This window comes from Siniperca chuatsi, linkage group LG13 (genome assembly GCF_020085105.1).
Source record: "Siniperca chuatsi isolate FFG_IHB_CAS linkage group LG13, ASM2008510v1, whole genome shotgun sequence".
In the NCBI taxonomy this organism is placed as follows: Eukaryota; Metazoa; Chordata; class Actinopteri; order Centrarchiformes; family Sinipercidae; genus Siniperca; species Siniperca chuatsi.
In genome coordinates, this window is record NC_058054.1 from 10,677,044 (window position 1) to 10,697,065 (window position 20,022).

The window sequence follows — 20,022 nt, forward strand, 5'->3', positions numbered from 1 at the left end:
CCAGGTCATAACCCATGGAAATATAAGTCATGTGGGTCACCGGTCACAGGTAAACATTGCTTAATTTTAAGGGGTTGCAAGCCAAAAAAAGGTTGAAAAACACCAATTTAGATTTTTGTTGGAACATTGATAGTGTCAGGAGTTGTTTGGTACTGTCAACATTTTCCCTCCGAGAACCAGTCAGTTGCAGGTACACACAGTAGGGTGTAAAAATATTTGTTTTGCTCCAAGCAGTAGTTGATAGTTATCACTGTATTATACATTGTAATTAACAGTCAGTGAAAGAGCTTCTGTCTTGCTAAGGGCCTTTGGTAGGACTAGTGGCTTTTGATGAAGGCATCGCTGTTGTGCAGAACAAACGTGACCTTTGAGTAACAGGATCTAGGCCACGACGATGGCACACTGTTGATCTCATGCTGCATTTATGTGGCACGGCTTGACTTGCTAATTTGGATCTTACAAATCCAAACAGATCAGCATGTGACATTACCACCTAGTCACTCAAGGTTAGGCAGGTTACCAATGCAAATGATTTGATTTATTGAACTGAACAAAACATGTAATGTGCTGCTAATTACAGTACATAAAATATACAGAACAAAAAGGTCAAACATTGTGCCAAAATGTATATTATTTTTTTACCTGTTTATATGAGCTAATGGTAACACACTGGAAACTTTATTAATGAAGCTTTTATTTGATGCTAATCCACACTTTAAACACATGGTGTCATGGAACATTTCCTTATATCGGACTGTTTGACCTACACAGGCCCATCCTTCAATCCCCCCACCAGCTAGTCTCCATCTTCCAGGACACTGCACATGCTAGTAGGAGGTATTAGCAGCTTTTACTCAGTCAGGGGCAGTTGGTAATCGGCACACTGTTTGCTAACTGCAGTGCAGTGACACACACAGCTCTCACCCCTGCATGCTACTACTGTACCATGTTAGCCTTCCTAATTTGGATACAAAGCTGAAGTATTCCCAAAATTATGGTCACATTTCTTATTAATTACATTCACCAGGATATTCAACAAGTGCAAATACTGATACATTGTGTGTTCTGAAATCTGTTGGTGGATTTCCAATACCTGCTGTGAGGTAAAAGTGCTCTCTTAAGACCCTATTCTGCTTCATGCTGTCAGCAAGTGCGCAAAATCTTTAACCTAATCCCTATTAGGCCAAGACTTCTCAAATCTGATTATGTAGGCTACTTGCAAATTAGAAATAGTCCTAGCCACCTGTATCTCTTCGGAGCGGTAAAGATTTACTAATATCATTTGAAATGGAGAGTTCATATACCTTCGTGAACTTTCACCACCTCGTTCCTCATTTACTTAATAATTCTGGTACTCACTCAGCCTTTTACTGTACTCATTCACCCATTCACTCAGTTACTTTCTCACTTTGTCTTTTAGTGCAAATGACAAGTGAGAAATTTATGACTGATGCGGCAGAGAACACTTTTGGAACATTTTAATATTTTTTTTAATCGAGACTTACAGGATACATTAGCCATGATGTAAAACTGTCAGGTGACCAAATCAAATTTAAGTCCTACTTTTTCAGAAAAACAATATTGCCATCCATTTTTGATTGAATCTCATACTGATAAAAGTACACATTTTCAGTCTGCTGCGATAGTTCCTCTGCGTTTCCTTCATTTGTTACCTTACCTTGATATGCTGATTACGTGTGAGCAAAGATTAAGCAAATTGGCCATGATGTTACACGTCCCAAAATAGCCCTCCAACGCTGTTGAGAGGCTTTGACCAGCGCTCAGAGGAACAACGAATGCACACTTTATGTTGTTTTAGCCGTTAAAATTAAGGGGAAATGTGAGATATAGGGTAAGTCTTGTTCATTACATTTCTGTTTACATATTTGTTTGCCAGTCAGTTATTTTCTAAGGGTGTAATTTGTCTAATTAGTTGATATGTTTCAGGTGTGTATGGCCAGTTAGACTTGTGTTGTTCACAGTAACAATGTGCGCTATTATTTTAACAATGATGTTGAATCTGTTATGAAACATTGTTCCTCAGACTGACTATGTTTGCTTTACTGTAGACTATTATATAACTTATGAAACCTTTTTAACAGGCTAAACAACAGAGGTTCTGTGCTCTAACACAAGGTGTTTTCTCTTAATGTACAAAGTACGCTCTTTTCTACCATGCTGTATTTAGGCCTACTGATATTATGCAACTACAATGTCAGCTACACATATTATCTATTATTGCATTAAATAAATCTACAAAAGACACTAATATTTATAAAATATTTCATTGGACAGCTTAAGAATTATACTGAACATTTAATGGTTTAACATTTTAGTCAACATTGTTTTCAAAACATAGTCAACACAAGACAATTAGGAGACATGACTCCCTCTGAAAAATTACAGCATGATTGTTTCATTTTGGATGATTGTGTTACAAGAGTTTAGTACTGTATTTGGTTAGGCTTTTCAGGGCTCCCTTGTTTGATACTGCACCACATCCCACACCAGTAGAGAACCATTTGTTATTACATGAGCTGGTGTGCATGTTACTTTACTGATTTTTATTTAAGAATGTTTTTCATACAGGCTTATGAGATGGTGATCCAGTATTTAGAACATAAACAAGAACATGTAGTAAATTTATGTTTTTACACTTATTTAAAAAATGTGTAGGAATATAATTCCGTGGGGGGAAAAAGTTTAAGGACTAAGGATTTCCCTCGTTCCAGTGTTTCTAAGCAATGATCACTTTTCAATTTGATTTAGCTTTTTAAATGTTTTAAAGGGCTGCGTTTTAAGGAAAAGCTGAAAGTGCTAACTTTTACACATGTTGGTTTCATCAAACCAGAGAGAAAATGGAGTAATGAACAAACTGGATTAGCTATATGTCAAACATGGTTGTATTTAACTGTGTACATGGCTCTAAGGGAAAGACATTTCTACGTTACTGTCATAGCTACAACCTTACCTGTGCTAACTGCTGTAGCAAATGATCAGATTTCTCCCTCTCTCTGCTTTCTTTCTAGCTGCCTCCACACAATATGAGCAACACACCCATCCAGGAGCCACCTGCCCAGGAATTGTCCTCTGGCAGCGGGCAGACATCACCCTCCCGACCCTTTCAGCCAATCTCTGATCCCTCAGCTTCTAAAAGAGTATGTTTCTACAAAAGCGGTGACTATAAATTCAGTGGGCATCGCATGGTCATCAATGCCCGCACCTTCAAGACATTTGATGCTCTACTGGATGCTCTGTCCAAGAAAGTGCCTCTGCCATTTGGAGTGAGGACCATCACCACACCTCGCGGGACCCACCTGGTTAAGGCTTTAGATGACTTACTTGATGGGGGATCATATGTGTGTTCTGATCAGAAACGGGTGAAGCCATTAAACCTGGATGAAGTGAACCGGCGGCAGGTACCATGGAATACAACCAGACCCTTCAGCGCACGGGGGCGAAGGCGTCAAGGTCTCCAGTTCGGTCAGTTTGGTAGAAGGAATGTAGACACCACCAGGCCAGCAAAGGTCACTGAGAGGGTGGCGGTACGGACACCAAAGAAGCTTGTGGTCATCAAGAATAGGGATCCCTCTGTTAAACGCACAGTTGTGTTGCAGAGAAGAACAGCACCAACATTTGATGCTTTACTGGATTACCTTTCCCAGATCCTGCAATTCCCAGTGCTGAAGCTCTTCTCTACAGATGGCAGAAGGGTAAGTTTTAGCAAACTGAAAATGGAGAATGATTGTAGATTAATGCAAATTTAAGGCAACTCCTGAAAATACAGGCAGCTTTTTTGGTGAGATGTCTGTATAAAGTCTTTAAGGGTAAATATGTGCTTACAAATAGTTAGAATATTTGGAAAATACACTTATTGGCTTTCTTGCCGAGAGTTAGGTGAGAAGATCAATAAAACTCTCATATCTGTCCGTTCAACATGAAGCTGGAGCCAGCAGCTGGTTAGCTTAGCTTAGCATAAAGAATGAAAACAGGCAACCAGTAGAGACTCCAGGAAGTCACTGCGCCCGGCTAAGAAATACTCCTGCACACCACCCGCTGTAAAAACACAATTTGTCGTTTTTACATTTTGGTTTTTGTACTGATTAAACAAATGAAATATTACATTTTAAGAGTGAGCTTTAGAGATACTGGTAGGTGGATTTTGTTACCTTCAGAAAGAGCCAGGCTAGCTTTCTCCTTGTTTCCAGTCTTTATGTTAAGCAAAACTAACCGGCTCCAGCATCATGTTGAATGGTTAAATATGAGAGTGGTGTCAACTTCTCATCTAATTCTTGGCAGGACGTGTATTTCCCAAAATGTATTTTCTTTGAAGTCACAGTGAAACAGAAGTTAGAGCGTCTTTGGCTTCAGTAAGGTGACATATTTCAGAGTGAAACCAAATATGTGGGTGGGGTTTGTTTTGGCCACATATAACAAGAGATAAATGATCAAAATAACACAAGATCAGAACTTGGAAAAATGTATTTTTCATTTCACTGAATCTTTTAGTATTTCAAACTAGGAAATGTTTCTGTGACTTTTCAATTAGCACCATGCTGTGTGAATCCATGGCATGTCTGTTGTTGCCCCTGAATATACTTATATATCTATATTAAGCAAAGGTATGTCTGGGTCGCATAAATAGGATAGTCTTTAGATGTAAGCCTGAAGAAAGCTGTAGGCAGACGGACACAAACACACATCAATGTAGTAGCTGAACACCATTTCTTCACTTAGACAATCATAATTTCTTGATCTTGGAAACAACAGTTGACAAAACAATCCACTTACTCGCTAGTTCCAGAGCTTTCAACTGTATCATATGGTCATCAGCAGGTGGAGTTTTCTCAATTGTCACAGAACTGTAGATGTTCAAACTATCCATTAGTCTGAGCACTTTTAGGGCTTCTCGTTTATGTTGGCTTAAACGTTGAGTTTGATAGTTCTGGACAAAACAATCTCAACTAAGGGTCCATAAAAGCATCAAGATTTGGATGCCATCAAGAAACACTTAATGGAACTGACATGTTATTGTTGTGGAATCATTGTATGTCTGTCAGAGCTTTTAGTGAAGTGGGTTTTGATTTATTTTTAGCTTTGAACCAAAAACACCCACGAAATAAAGAAATCACAAGATGTATGCACAGCATCCACCACAGTTTGTGGAGGACCGCTGACCATGATGATTTGACACAAAACTGCACAACTAAAATAAATAACTGTTGTAGACATAATTTTCACTGTGACTTATATTAGAGGCCTTAAGAATCAAGGCTTTTATCCTGTTACTTTACACATTATAAGTATTCCAAGAAGTGCTAAGAGGTGCTATCAAAATCTCTACCTCCTAGTGAGTTATCGCTCTTTAATCCCTCTTTCCACGAATCCTTTAACAGCAACATGTTTCCTGTTAAAAGGACATGAGTGTTGAGAACCTTTAAATGCTTATTCCTCTAGAAATGCCTTATCACCTGTGATCTCTGGTCTGTTTTAGGACAATATGTGGCACAAAGAAATGTCAAGTGTACCTGCAATTTTTGATACTGCAAACTGAAAGTCTCTTTTCTGTTTACATGTGTCTAGGAATGCAATACATAAAGTAAGTGCATGTATGTGACCAATTGAAAGTGACTAGTATAATGAAAAGTGTTTCTGCTCCTCTTTCAGGTTGATGGTCTCACAACACTTATCCTGTGCTCTGGAGTTGTTGTGGCAGCAGGCAATGAGCCATTCAGATTAGGAAACTACAGTTTTCACAGAACGGGCCAGATGGCACAAGTAATGTACATGGATACTGTGGAACCATCTATGTTGCTGCCAACAGCTCGTAAGTGTTAAGCAGTACTACTGTAAATTGCACTGAAAAGAGAAACAAAGAAAGAACGAAAACTTGACAGACAGTTGAAAAATTTCGCTGTATAGATGCATATATTTTGCCTGCAGACTTAAGCAGTTAAACATGTATGTAACAAGTAACAAGTATACGTTTCTGCAAACCACAGATACGTGCAATCTGTACTTTTTATTACATCTATTACGCATCAAATCAACATTTGTTCAATAGGTATCATTGAGACGTAGTATAGATGACGTCTCATAACGTCAGATATTTAGCGAGGCGTCAGGACATTTTCGGCTGTTTGTATGGCAACAAAACCGGGTGTTTTTACCCATCATGATCTTTTCCTAACCAATTGGTCTTTGTGCCTAAACCTAACCAGACTTTAACTACAGCGTTTAAAACATAGAGATTTAACGTACAGATATTCACGTATCTGTGGTTTGCAGAAATGTACAATTGATACATTTTATTCTGGCGACTGGGTTGGACTTACACAGCAACTTTCATCTTATTTAGTTTAAATTTTATGCAGCTGGTGATCAGTGTAACATAAATGATAGAGGATAGTACAATCCCATCACTACTGTTTATATATGATGGTCCTAAAGTGTACTTCATATGTGAAATTCAGTAGTTATTTATTGTTAAAGGGTCAGTTAACCCAAATTGTAAAAACAAACATATTTACTCACTTATTTCTAGTGGTATCTAGCTGTTACAGATACTTTTAGTTTTATCTGTCCTGGTTTTAAGATATTTATCACTGAATTTTCTGCCTCGACCCCAATCCAATGTAATTGACCCCTTAAAGGAATAGTTGAGCATTTTGTAAAATATGCTTATTTACTTTCTTGCCAAGAGTCATAAAAAGATTGATACCACTTATGTCTATACGATAAGAATGAAGGTGGAGCCAGGAAACCATTAGCTTGGCTTAGAACAAAGACTGGAAAAAAGCGGAAACAGCTAGCCTGGCTCAGGCCAAAGGTAACAAAATCCACCTGCTAGTGCCTCTAAATATCACTAATTAATCCCTTATATCTAATTTTTTATCTGTACAAAAAACAAAGTGTTAAAACGAAAAGTTCTTCTTGGCCCAGAGCGGTGATTTTCTGAAGTCCTCGCTGGTTGTCCAGTCAGCTGGGTGCTGGTAGGCAATTCCCCCGTGTTTCCAGTCTTTATGCTAAGCTAAATCTAATCGGCTGCTGGCTGAAGCTCGACATAGTAGACACATATGACAGTGGTATACATTTTCTCATCTAACTGTCAGCTTGAAAGCAAATAAGGGTATTTTCTAAAATGTCAAACTATTCATTTAAATATTCCTACCAAACCAACATGAATACTCCATGATGCTTTTATAATGTCCTTAAATATTTTTCTTATTTTTTCTCGTCTTGTTTCTCCCCCTCTCTTTTACAAACACCTGTATTTTCACCAAACACCTCCAACTAAAGAGAACAACAAATCTTTCTCAAGTGGAAGAGGCTCGAGGAACTTTTCCTTATCATCTGAGAGATATATTGTCGACCAGATAAACAAGTCTCAAAATGGAAGCACGAATGGCCACCTGCATCACCACAACGGATCATTTGAAACAGAGGTCAATCATCGTCACACACCCATGGAGACATGTGGAACTGGGAGGGTAGATAATGAGCATCATTCTTGCATTGTACCTCAGGACGATGACATAGAAAAATCTTTCCGTGTGAATCAAGATGGCAGCATGACAGTGGAGATGAAAGTTCGTCTGACCATTAAAGAGGAGGAGATGCTCCACTGGACTACCACACTCAGCCGCTCCAGCCTTAGCAAGAGGACACTTTGTGCCTCGAATTCTGAGTTGGGCAACAGCTCACCTGACTCAAACAACGCCGTTGCCAAAGACTCCTCTAGCATCAGTGAAGATGAATCGAAAGAGGAGAACCATCCCGCTGGAGCTGGAAAGGGTGTCGGCTTTAATGATGAGCGAGTATATGAGGGCTACACTTCCACGGCCTTAGGAAAAGCAGAAACAGGTTTCAAACGCACTCCAACACCAGGTCCTGGTCCTCTGCATGTTAAGAAGAAGGCGTCTGTTGAGAATGTGAAGATGGTGACAGAGTCAGGGGTTCAAGAGAGCACCCTGGGACATTATTCCTACATGGAAAGGAAGGCTGATGGTGAGACAACTGAGGGATACTGCGTTGTCAGACACAGCAGCAGCAACAGCAACAGGCCAATCCCAAAACCTCGGAAAACAGCGTCTGCAGGGGCGAGCAACAAAGGCTCCCACTCCTCCATAAGGTCGTCAGGAGTAGCGGAGGTCCTTCAGATACAAAATAACGGGATGGAGGTTACAGAGACTGTGATGCATATTTATGAGAGTCAAGGCTGCTACGACAACTACTTTGCAAATGAGGAATATAGCGCGGACGGTGTACCTTTTCATGGTTCCACTCCAGCGCCAGAGAGCAAACCATCAACTGACTCAGGGCCACGATCATCCAGCAATGATTGTGATATAGATTTTAGTTGGCAGCCACCCACTACTGACTCACTACAAAGACAGAAGGAGGAGATGTTATCATTGTCATCAGAGCCAATAACACATGAGATTACCAACAATCTGTCTTCAGTGACTGAGAAAGAGGCCCAAACTGCAACAACCTCCCAGGAGACAGTAAAAAAAGACAAAACTTCTAAAAGTGAGAAGATGAAAAAGATGATTAAACCTACTAGGAATCAGAAGAGTTCAACTTCAACAAGTGGCTCAGATAAAAAGCCAAAGGAAAGCATAGTAAGCCCCTCAATAAAAGGCAAACATTCGTTTAAAGACAAGCTCAGCAGCAATGCCAGTGTGGGAAAAAAGAGTTTGAGTTCATCAGAAAGTGCTAAAAGTGGTCAAAAGAGTAGAGGAGCAGAAAAGCCACACATTAGGAAATCGAGTAAGGGTGAAAACATGCCCAGGAAAGAGCAAGCCTTATTAGTTAACACTGAAAATGTGACCCCACCTAAGAGACAAAACATGCATAAAGCAGCTGCTAAAGATAATGGCCATAATGTAAATACTTCAACTGGAAGGCCTCAAATGAAGAAGAACATGTTAGACATTTTTCAACCCAAAAAATCACTTATGCCAGACATAAAGACAATTAGCAAGCCCAAATCCATGACTGAAAGCATAATATCATCACCTAAAAAGTCTTTAGAGTTGAATGAGAGTTTTTCGATGCCTTCTCTCAATCCTTCACCCTCTGAAATACACCAATATGTTGAGAACTGGTTGGAGAAAATCAGCCCAGACCCAGTGCCATACACTGAGGAAGCCATCACAGATGAATCAGAGCCTCGGACAAAGGTTGTGTTTCAGATAGGCGGTGATTCTGAATCAGATGAAAAGACTGAATGTCAGAGTAATCTAGATGAGTATTATCCTGGTGATGCTCTCAAGAAATCAACTTCCTGTCTATCAGTACCTCTTTCTCATGCAGAAACAGCTACAGCTCTGCTGCACAATGAACAAAATATGAGAGGTTTATGTGTTTCAATGCCGAGTGTTAGAGTCGATCCTGTACACCAGGAGAACAAACTGAGGTCACACAAATCTGCAGAGGCCATCGGTCCAGCTGACAATGAACCATCGTCATCTACGTCCAACATTTTAAGTCCCAAAGCAAAGATAACACCTGTCCTGCGGCAACTCTGTTCATCGATTCAGTGCATCAGAGGGACGTCTGACACCAACATAACATCCAATCTTGAGAAGTCCAACAGCCTTCCTGATTTCCCAACACAAGTGGCTTCAGTGTTCGGCTCATCATGTAAAGCCTTGGTGTCATTCTTATCAGTGATGACTCTGCGAGATAACCTAACAGGATCTGCACCGGGAGGTGGCAACCTATCAAGAAGCACCTCTGAGGCCATGCTTATGATGGAATCCCTGCAGAAAATTTCTGCCATCAAAGACGAGGAAGAGCAGAGGGCAAGTTTGACGGATCTGCAAAGCAGAGCGTCTTCTCAGTTCAGAGACCACTGGAAGGATTTCCAGATTTTGAGGGAAAGGCTTGAAAGTGAACCGCTGTCTCCAAAAGTTTCAGAAACAGAATTTGCCCTGGATGTTGTCTCCGAAGGGGGTGAGGTATTTGAGGCTCAGCACTTGGGCATTGATGAGCTGATGGAGGAACTGAATATGCCGCAAGACCTCAGAGCAGAGATTTCTTCAACAATCCAACAAGCTAAAAGTTTTTACCCTGTAGAGGAGAGCACTTTTGTAGAAGCTGAAAGAAACCAGTCGGACTCAGAGGAAGATGTGGAAACATTTGTTGAAGAATGCAACGATGAAACAAAACAATCACCGGAGCCTGATACTACCTGCATAGCCAAGGACATTACTCAGACAAAACAGGGTGATGATAATGGAGAGATAGATAACTTAAAGAAAATGCAATCTGATTATTCTGAACAGGCCAAAGAATCTGAAATAACAGAGACAGAAAGAGATGAGCCCCTAAAAGACAAAGAAAATGAAAAAGAAGAGGAACAACTAGATGAGGTAGAGGATGATAGGGTGGAGGTGAATGATAAAGAGGATACAAAAGAGATAGATGATGACGATGGTGAAGAGACTGAAATGGGAGAAAGGGAGGAAGAGGCAGAAGAGGGGGCAGTGACAGAAGAAAAAATGGATGACAAGGGGCAGGAGGAATGGGAAGCGGAAAATGGAAGTGGAAAGGAGGAGGAATCTGTTGAGAAAGTAGAGCAAGGGACAAAGGAAGAGATGACAGTGGATAAGGAGGAAGAGGAGGAGATATTAGAAGAAGGAGAGAAAGAAGTGGTTGAAGAGACAGAGGAGGGATTTATGGATGAAGAAGATCAAGAAGCAAGAGAGGAAGACAGTGTTGAAGAGACAGATGAGAGAGAGGGTGTTGAGGAGACAGAGGAAGAAAAGGGGGAGGAAGAGGAAACTGAGGAGAAGCAAGGGGAAGAGCTTGAAGACGAGGCAGATGAGGTTATCGTGGATACAGATAAAGGAGAGGAAGTAGAAAATATTGAAGAAGTGGAAAAGGAGGAAGAGGAAGAGGAAGCAGATGCTTTTACTGAGGATGCAGAGGAGGAAGCAGAGGAAGATATTGAGGCTATTGAGGAAAATGAGGAAGAGGAAATGAAAGAGGTTATTGAGGCGAAAGATGAGGAAGAGGAGGTAGGAAGTCTGATTGAAGAGGAGGAGGAGGAAGACAAAAAAGGTGCGGTTACTGAGAAAGATGTAGAGGAGGAGGTTATTGAGGAGGACAATGAGGAAGAGGAAATGGAGGAAGACATTGAGGAGGACAATGAAGAAGATGTTGAGGGAAAGGATGAGGAAGAGGACAAAACCGAGGTGGTTAGTGGGGAAAACAATGAGGAAGATGAGGAGAAAGAAGAGAGAGAACAAGAAGAGGAACAAGAGGATGAGGAGGATGGTGAGGATGTTGAGGTTAAGAATAGAGAAGACAGGGTGATTACAGATGAGGAAGAAGACGAAACTGACACAAATTTAGAAGAGGAAGAAAAGTGTGATGAGGGTGAAGAGAGCAGGAAAGAGCTGGAGAAAACAGAAAGTAGTCTTGAGGAAGAATCAGCAGAAGAGAAAGAAGTTGTAGAGGAGATAGAGATTGAAGAAAACATGAAAGCAGGACAAATGCAAGATGAAGAGGAGAGGGAAGATGACGAAGAAGAAAATGAAAGTTATGAGTTAAATGAGGGGTTAGACCAGGTGGAAAAGCAAGAATCAAAGGATGAGGTAGAGGAAGAAAATGTTAATGATGATGCAGACAGTGTTGCTGCCAGTACGGATTGTAAAAACCTACTAGAGGAGGCCTCGTATTTACAGCAGCAGAGTAGCTGTGAAGAGGAGGCAACTGTGGATACTAAGGTAGCAGAACGTAACACTGAATCATCAACTAAATATTCCTCTGAGGGTCAGTGTGAGGATGACAAAGGTAATGGAACAGACACTGTTAATGAACTTGAAACAGACGAGGGAGGGGAGCATCACGGGGAAAGGAGCAGCAGTCTACCACATCCAGTAGAAATATCACAGGAATTACTTGACTTTGTTAACTCTGCCCTACAGTCCTCTTCACTTATATTCACATATGACGCTCAGGGGAACATCAGGATAGAGCCAGATAATGCTCGAGTTATACAAACTAAACAAACTACTATTCCAAAAAGTAGAGAGGATATTTTATACGGCTTAAAGCGTCTCCCGAGCCCGATCACCTCAGATTTATCTGATTACAGGCCAGAAACGTCGGAGAGTGGTGGATATAAAACTCAGGAGTCTGTAGATATTGTCACAGAGAGTGGAGAAGAGGCTTCAGAGAGACCTTCTCCAGCCTGCAGACATAAGACTGATATCTCTAATGGGAGAACAAATGTGGAGAGAGCTAACTCCAAACTCTCCGTTGCAAGCAATTCAGAAGTCTCGCAAAATTCCCAATTAAAAAGTGGAGGAAGTTTATCTTCGTTCGACTCAGGCACTAAAGTCTCAAGGGAGGATCTGTCTTATTTCAGTGCTGCAAGCTCACAAAAGGCAGACGCCGGACCTGCCACAGAGGTCACACAGGGCATTTCTTTCACCTCAGACATAGACTCAACTGATGGGGTTTTGATCGACCAAGGTAGATGGCTACTCAAGGAGAATCACCTCATCAGAAAATCTCCTCCAGTCTCCCTGGGAATGTACGGTAATGTAGACAGCACATCTATAGATACAGGTCAGGAGAACACTAGCGTGGATTCCTCACCTCATCATAAAACCCAGCACAACCCTCTTGAAGCCATATCTTCATCAGAGCTTGAGGAGATGGCAAAGCCTCAAACTCCAAAGTGCACCTACTACAACATGCCACATGGAAGCGACTCAGACCCCTTTTTGGATGATTCCAGTGGCAAAAGTAGGAAAGAAGATACAAGCAGTGTCAAAGGGAGAGGCTTTAGAGTGTCACCTACGATTGATACTTCCAAAAGCTGGGCAAATAAAAATGGTAGTCTGTCTTCATTTGCATCAGTTGAGTTTAAAATACCAGACAGAAAAGTGCATCCTGAGGGGGAGTCCTCAGCTGTGACACAGGCAAGAAGGACATCTAGTGGAGGAGGGGGGGTACTGCAAGCACAAGACTCCCTTGATACACTACACATGAGATGTAGCCAATACTGTCCCATACTATAAAAGCAGGACATTACGTTTCACAGAAATATTCACACATGCTGGTCCTGCGTGTGCTATAAGTCTTGGCTATGATTATTTTGCTGTAATGCAGCCAGAAATGTTTTGTGTTTCATCAAATAATCACGAACAAAAACTTTTCTTGCAGCTCTAACAGACCTACAGACGTGTGGTGATTGAAGAGAGTTGTGCCTCTTATTTGTGTTTGAATGTAGTCAAAAATGTAAGTTTACACACATTCAATGCTGTCTTTTTGGTGCTGACTGAGGAGATCCATCACATCATTAAAATAATTACAAAATCAAAAATATAACAATATCAGCAAATAAGAACAACTTTTTTCTACCCATTCAATGTTCTTGACTGAACATCACTGTATTATCTATTATTACAAGTACCACAAGTACTATTAGTTTCTTATTGAATATGATGCAATACATCAGAGAAAGACTGTATCTGCAAAGGAAAGCAGATTTTATTGCTTGTTTTGCTTCTTCCAGAATTTGCAATGCATGTTGAGGGATTACTATTTCGTAAGTCAGCTGTGGAAACTATAGTGTTCACTTTGTTGCTCTGCAGATCCTCTCAGGGTTTTAACAAAGGACTACTGAATGTCAATTTTGAAGTGAGAACTGATTATTCTGTCAAAACAAAATTAATTATGAGGCAGCTTCTGACAAAATGTTATTTTTGGCTGTAAGAATATTCAATAAACCATGTTTCATTTTTTAATTGTGTTTATAGTTGCAATACGACAACAGTTAAAGGGTTAGCCCAGTGATTTAGTATTGCACTTTTATAAAGTTGGGTGACTTGCATGAGACGGATTTAAAAAAGAAATGTCAAAATCGATGGTCACGCTATCGTGAGTTTTAGTCCTTAGTATGGGCCAGGCTCCAAAAACACTGGATCTCACATTTCCCATAACACAACTCAATAGCATCTTTTGTTAGACCCTCCCTGCCTGCTCAGACTTTGGAAAGCTCCTTCCAGAGCCACAGAGGACATTACACATTACAGTTAGCTTTTTTCACAGGATGAATAGCACTAAACATGACTGGTAAGTACTAAATGGTGTACTAAATAAGTAATAAGTACTAAAATTATCTGATCAGATTTGTGAATGTGTTTTCCCATTTCCCACTGAATTTACTTCTTTACTGTATCAAAATAAAATACTTAACAGAGATATAATCAATATTTTTATAATAGTAATGTATCAAATGAGGATGTGAAAGGGGTCGCTCACAGTGATGAATCTACAGAGAAATATCACCTGAATCTATACCTCCCCTCTGCTTTATGGAGTGAGTTTCAGCTCAGCATTACTGTTTTGGTTCACTCTCACTGCTCTCACAGCGTCATTTTCTGTGAAAATGCTCTAAAAACCCACTGTACACTGCTCAGCACCAAACGTCAGACAAAGTCAGCAACTAGCTGGTGAACATAGTGGAGGAGCATTTAGCAGCTAAAGAACTAGCCTCAGTTTGTGCGCATACATCCGGGTCACAGTGGTAACCATGGTTTCTCTAAAAGATATTAACTGGCGATGTTTGGAAAAACCAAAAATGTCGTTTAAAAACTGTTACGGTTTTTCTGAAAGTATTTAAAGAATCCCCTAAGACTCTTAAAACCGTCTGGATGATATAATATTCGGTCTGCTGAAAGATAAAAAAAAAGATTATTATCCTGTTTCCCAAGTTGCGTTTCCAAATCAAAACAAAGATGGCAGCCCGCAGGCTACCAGGATAGGAAACAGAGTTGATAACAGAGATGGTTTGAAGAATCTTTGAGGATTCTGGAAATACCGTTAAAACAGCGGTAAGTGTTTTTAAACAGCCTTTTAGGTTTTTCAAACATTAATTGGCTTTCAGAGAAACCGATGGTTACCCCTGTGACCCGGATATTACCTATGCTAATACATGAGGCTACTAAAAAACAGATATTTCATTCAGGAGCTGGTCAAGGTCAAAAACAAAGCTAAAAAAGATTGAAAATTTGACTTACATACATCAGGTGGCCACGAACACGATTCTAAATGAGTAATAGCGTTGCTCTCTAACTGCTGGGCATGTAAATCAACAAGTTCGCCATATCAAATTAAAAGGTGATGGTATGTCAATGTGGTGTTCACAACTTGTTTCCGCTGCCCCCAAGTGGCCAAAACAATTATTGCAGGTTTAATCTAGCACCACCTGATTAAAGCTGGGCAGACGTTCAACTGATTAGATCAATACAGTAGATGTCATCTCAGGTTAGACTTTCTTTAGACATACAGTTAATCAGTTTATGAAAAGAATTTCTCAAATGGTCCAGTGGGTGAAAATTCTGTGCAAAAATCAAATCCTGAAGAAAATTACTACTACTGCCTATATTCAGCCTCCATGCTGGGTATGTAGCTCAGGACTTCTGTGCTTTTAAGTCTATAAAAGTTAATGGATGCACAGCTGAAGAAACACATCGTATGTGGTTTTAAAACAAAACAGAAACTATGAACAGCTGTGAATTCATTTTAATAGCACAGTTTTGCATAAGAAGATCTGATTTAATGGTTTAATTCACTGTTTGATTTGAATCACAAACTTGCTTTCGGGACTACTTAATTTACTTGAATGGTAAATTCACTACTGAAGCCCAGTTTCAAGTTTATAGCTACTACAGATAATTGCAGTACCACAATTTTATAAACATAATACATTTTTTTGTATTTGAGTTTTTTCCCCCTAAAACCTCCTGTCTTCTAGAAATTACATTTGGGTGGGTGGTGATAGAAACTGGTGAAAATAATCCCATTTATGATGATTGCCTAGAAGCATCTCTGGACTGTGGTGACATTTGACTTTCATAAGGTTATTAACTAAGAGAAGCATGTGAATTCTGAATGAGCCGTGGGCTTACAATATTCTGTTTATTCTTGGAACAAGAGTCCAACAGAGTGTCAAAGTCCCAACTCCAGCTCAGCCCAGACTCACAGGGGGTTTCTTTCAAATCTCTTTAAATAATCATGTCCAAAAAGATGATTTAACTCAATATTATTGTGATTTTGGAAACAAACGTGTTATGGTGAGGTATGAATAGGTATCATAAGTGTACGTTTTTGTTTTACTCTTCGCACTTGAAGGGTTTGTCTCACTCTTATCCACTCATCCTGAGGCAGGTGAGTGTGAGTGTCATCTGCAGCTGTCTTGTCGGTCTGAGTGATGCCCCCTGATGCAGTCAGGCATATGTAAGTGACATTTGTGATGTGATGGTCACTGACAAACTGGCTTAAAATATGTGTGACCAGAGGATATTATCCCTGAAATAGGTATGACCAAATGACAGCGGGTCATTTGAGAATTTGACGCTATATATTTGACAAATTCCACATGATGATTTTATGCTAATGACAAAGGGCAAATGTTGGGAAGTTATTATTTCCCTGTTTCTCCTCCCTGTCCCTGACCCATTCAGTCCCCGCAAACATACACATTCACAGAGAGAGACAAAGAAAGAGGGAGACAAAGCGAGTGAATGAGAGGTCTTTACAAAGTGACCATTTTGGATACTTTCCAAGGGTTTTGTCAGTCACTATGGAGATTTGGAAAATAGCCCCTGCAGTTGAATTCCTCTGTTGTTACTATGGTTGAAAGGTATCCAGCGGAAGCTCCATTCCCCGAAATGAACGCCCATCCTTACTCTGCTCTTTTTTGACCAGCGACAGAAAAGCTGGTGCTTAAATTGCAGTATGCTCAAGAAAAACTACTTGCAGCTAAAATAAATGAAAATTCCTCATGATAACCAGCATTAGATGAAGTATCACAATCCTTAACTTAAGTAAAAGTACTAATAAAAGAGAAAGTCCTGTATTCAAAACCCTTCTTAAGTAAAAGTACAGAAGTATTATCAGCAAAATGAACTTAAATTATCAATAGTAAAAGAACTTGTTCTACAGTAAAAAGGCCCCTGCGACTGAGGTTTTTATGTATGTCATTATTAATGTCAATACTGATGCATCAATGCACATGCAGCATTTAACTGTTGTGGCTGGTCGAGGTGGAGCTCGTTTTAACTACTTCATATACAGTTATGTAGTTTAGTCCCGTGGTTCCCAACCTAGGGGTTGGGCCCCTTCAAGGGATCACAAGATAAATCTGAGGGGTTGTGAGATGTTTAATGGGGTAGAAAAGAAGACAAAACTAGGTTTCGATACACAAATTTGTATTCATGTTTTGGACTTTGGACTGATTCTTTGCTTTGTTGTGAAACATTTGAGAGTTGAAAAGTTGTTTAAATGAAGCCATCTGAGAAGTTTAGAGGGGAAATGTCTTTGGTGGAGCTGCTAACAACTCATAGACAAGGGGCCCCAACTAGACACTGCTTTTTTTGTTATAAGCCAAAAGGCTTATTTAGTCTTTAACAATTAAATAATTTTATAACAATACCATATGTTTTAATGAAAAATTCTAATCTGTACCTAGCACAGAAACTCCAGCTGTCCGATAAACGTGGTGGAGTAAAAAGTACAATATTTCCTTCTGAAATGTAGTGGAGTAGAAGTATAAAGTAGAAAAAAATGGAAATACCCAAGCAAAGTACAAGGACCTCAAAATTGTACTCAAGTACAGTACTTGAGTAAATGTACTTAGTTATTTTCCTCCTCTGATAATAACCTGATCATCACACACTCAGACTTGACAAAAGCTCACTGGGGGCCCCCTGGCATAGATTTAAGCCTTTCCTTCTCACATTTAGATTTACTTCTGTCAGATCTCCATGCACTCACTGGGGCGCAACAAACACATTGTGCTGCAGCACTCCCTCCACTAAATCTGCCATGTCATGACAAAGAAGTCAACCAATTTATTAGACCAAAAAAAGAGCTAAACAAAATGTACTTAACTTAATGTAAGATAGAGACATGCTGTTGCAAACTGCACATTATAAACACTAATTTCACCAACTTTATGAATAAAATAAATCTAAATCTAATACAAATGTGCTGTAAGAGTTCATCTCTGTGAACAGGGCAGCCCCTGAATCTGTCTCTGTCTGGGTTTCAGCCCTGGTAAATAATGTTGAGGACAATTGCTATGGCTACTGGGTGCACGGGTCTGTGATTCACCATCATGGGAGATGAAACAAAGGATGCCTTTTTGCTGCCCAGCGCCTCCGGTTTTGAAGCGATGACACCCACAAACAAGATTTAACGTATCTGTTTCCCTGTCCCATTACAAACTGACTGACTCTGATTGATGTTGTGTCTTATTTGATTCTTTTTCTAGTCCTGTTGTTCAATCTTTTTAATGAGCTCTCCTGCAGTGCTGTTGCTTTGGAGAGAAACAGGAACCTCAGCAACAAAAGTAAAAGGACCATACAATAAATTCCAAACATTGCCAAGAATGGGAGCTATTTGGCCCAAACTGTGGCACTGGCAAACACCGGGCTACAAACAATAATTATGGCCTACTGTCTGCATTCTGTTGCTGCAGTTAGGTGACAGATCAGCAATACACAATCCCTGCTCTGTCTGTGACAATCCCGGCCTCCTCTGTCTGTCTCTGTGGCCAACACTGGCAGAGCTGGCTCATAATGGGCCTGGGAGCAGGATTTTTTTTACAGCCCCCCTGCCTCTAAGTGAGTGTAGATCATGTGAATTTCCATTGCTGGTTTTAGTAATGAGGTTCCACTGTTTACTCATACTGGGGCCCCTGTGTGGGCCCTCCAACACCACTGGCATTGGTGCATTTGCACAATAATAATATTTTTATGCTTTAACTATTGCGTCTGTGTTTATCTGGCCACTTTATTTCTCGTTGTATAGTTCATTTAAGTCCCATGCTAATAAAGAATTATTACTTCAACTCAAATACTGTACTTAAGTAGAAATTTTAGCTACTTGTACGTTACTGTACTATATTTCATGCTACTTTATAGTTCTACTCCACTACAATTCAGATGAAAATATTTTACTTTTTACGCTACATTTATTTGACAGCTTACTTTACAGATTAAGATTTTGCATACAAAACATACTGTATGATGAGCTCATAAAATATAATGCTTAGTTAAAATTAGCTCCACCTCATCCAACTGCAGCAGTAAAATGCTACTTACAACTCAAAACACTCACAGGTGCAATTTTTATGCATTATTTACGTTTGATATTTTAAGAACATTTTGTTCCTTATACTTACGTACTTTGACTTAAGTAACCGTTTTAATGCAGGACTTTTATTTGTAATGGATTATTTTCGCAGTGTGTATTGTGTATTGACAATACATCTAAATACTTCATCCACCAGTGTTGGAATGTAACTAAGTACATACAACAAATTTGAGGTACTTTCCTTGAGTATTTCCATTTCATGCTATATACTTTAACTTCAATACATTTCAGAAGGAAAGTATTATACGTTTTACACTACTTTATCCTACAGCTATTGTTACACATCATAAAATATGATAAAGGATAAATAGGATAAAGTTGTAGCTTCACCTTGACAATATTAAAATGCTGCTTACACATAAATGCATTATAATATTCCAATAATATATAAATATAACACTCTAAATGGTGTCATTTTGCAAAATTAGTACTTTTACTCTTAATACTTTTTAAATGTTTTGCTGCTAATACTAATAATAATAGTACATTTACTTGAATACATTTACTTTACAATGCACTACTTTTACTTAAGAGTATTCAACCAATTTAGCATTGCACTTCGATAACATTGTGGGACTCAGGATGGACAGTTTAATAAAAGGATCAAAATCGATGCAGCAGAACCAGAGATATTGTCCTTCCACTCATTCTTCTTCCTAGTCAAAACCTGGTGCCTACATTACCCACAATGCAACTCGACTGCCAACAGTTCATATGGAGATTCGGATGTGTTATGGTAGTAGCAGCTAATCCTCGAGCTGCTAGCCTCAAGCAGAAATGAGGAGCGGGCTACAGAGGTTTAATCGAACTCCACACCCTCCCACCCCACCAAACTGA

The 20,022-nt window shown here is 39.7% G+C and overlaps 1 protein-coding gene and 1 long non-coding RNA gene across 2 annotated transcripts; one reads left to right on the forward strand and one right to left on the reverse strand.

Moving 5' to 3' along the window:
* The first annotated feature begins 606 nt into the window (after window positions 1-606).
* On the forward strand, window positions 607-13,769 carry LOC122887020 (oxygen-regulated protein 1). The gene is made up of 4 exons (XM_044219812.1): window positions 607-1,852; window positions 3,030-3,713; window positions 5,668-5,827; window positions 7,300-13,769. The coding sequence occupies exons 2-4, from the start codon at window positions 3,045-3,047 to the stop codon at window positions 13,038-13,040; spliced, it is 6,570 nt and encodes a 2,189-aa protein (XP_044075747.1). The 5' UTR covers window positions 607-1,852; window positions 3,030-3,044; the 3' UTR covers window positions 13,041-13,769.
* Window positions 8,015-15,299, reverse strand: LOC122887022. Its single transcript, XR_006380457.1, has 3 exons — window positions 15,045-15,299; window positions 8,269-8,384; window positions 8,015-8,153 (listed from the first exon to the last, which is right to left on the reverse strand). It is a non-coding gene; the product is annotated as an uncharacterized LOC122887022 (long non-coding RNA).
* Window positions 15,300-20,022: the final 4,723 nt, after the last annotated feature.

What these genes read in the sequence shown, in the direction of transcription:
- LOC122887020 (XM_044219812.1), top strand. Translation starts at nt 3,045, where the DNA reads ATGAGCAACACACCCATCCAGGAGCCACCTGCCCAGGAATTGTCCTCT. An exon ending in TCTCTACAGATGGCAGAAGG is followed by an intron (nt 3,714 to 5,667) that starts GTAAGTTTTAGC and finishes CTCCTCTTTCAG; the next exon opens with GTTGATGGTCTCACAACACT. An exon ending in TATGTTGCTGCCAACAGCTC is followed by an intron (nt 5,828 to 7,299) that starts GTAAGTGTTAAG and finishes CTCCAACTAAAG; the next exon opens with AGAACAACAAATCTTTCTCA.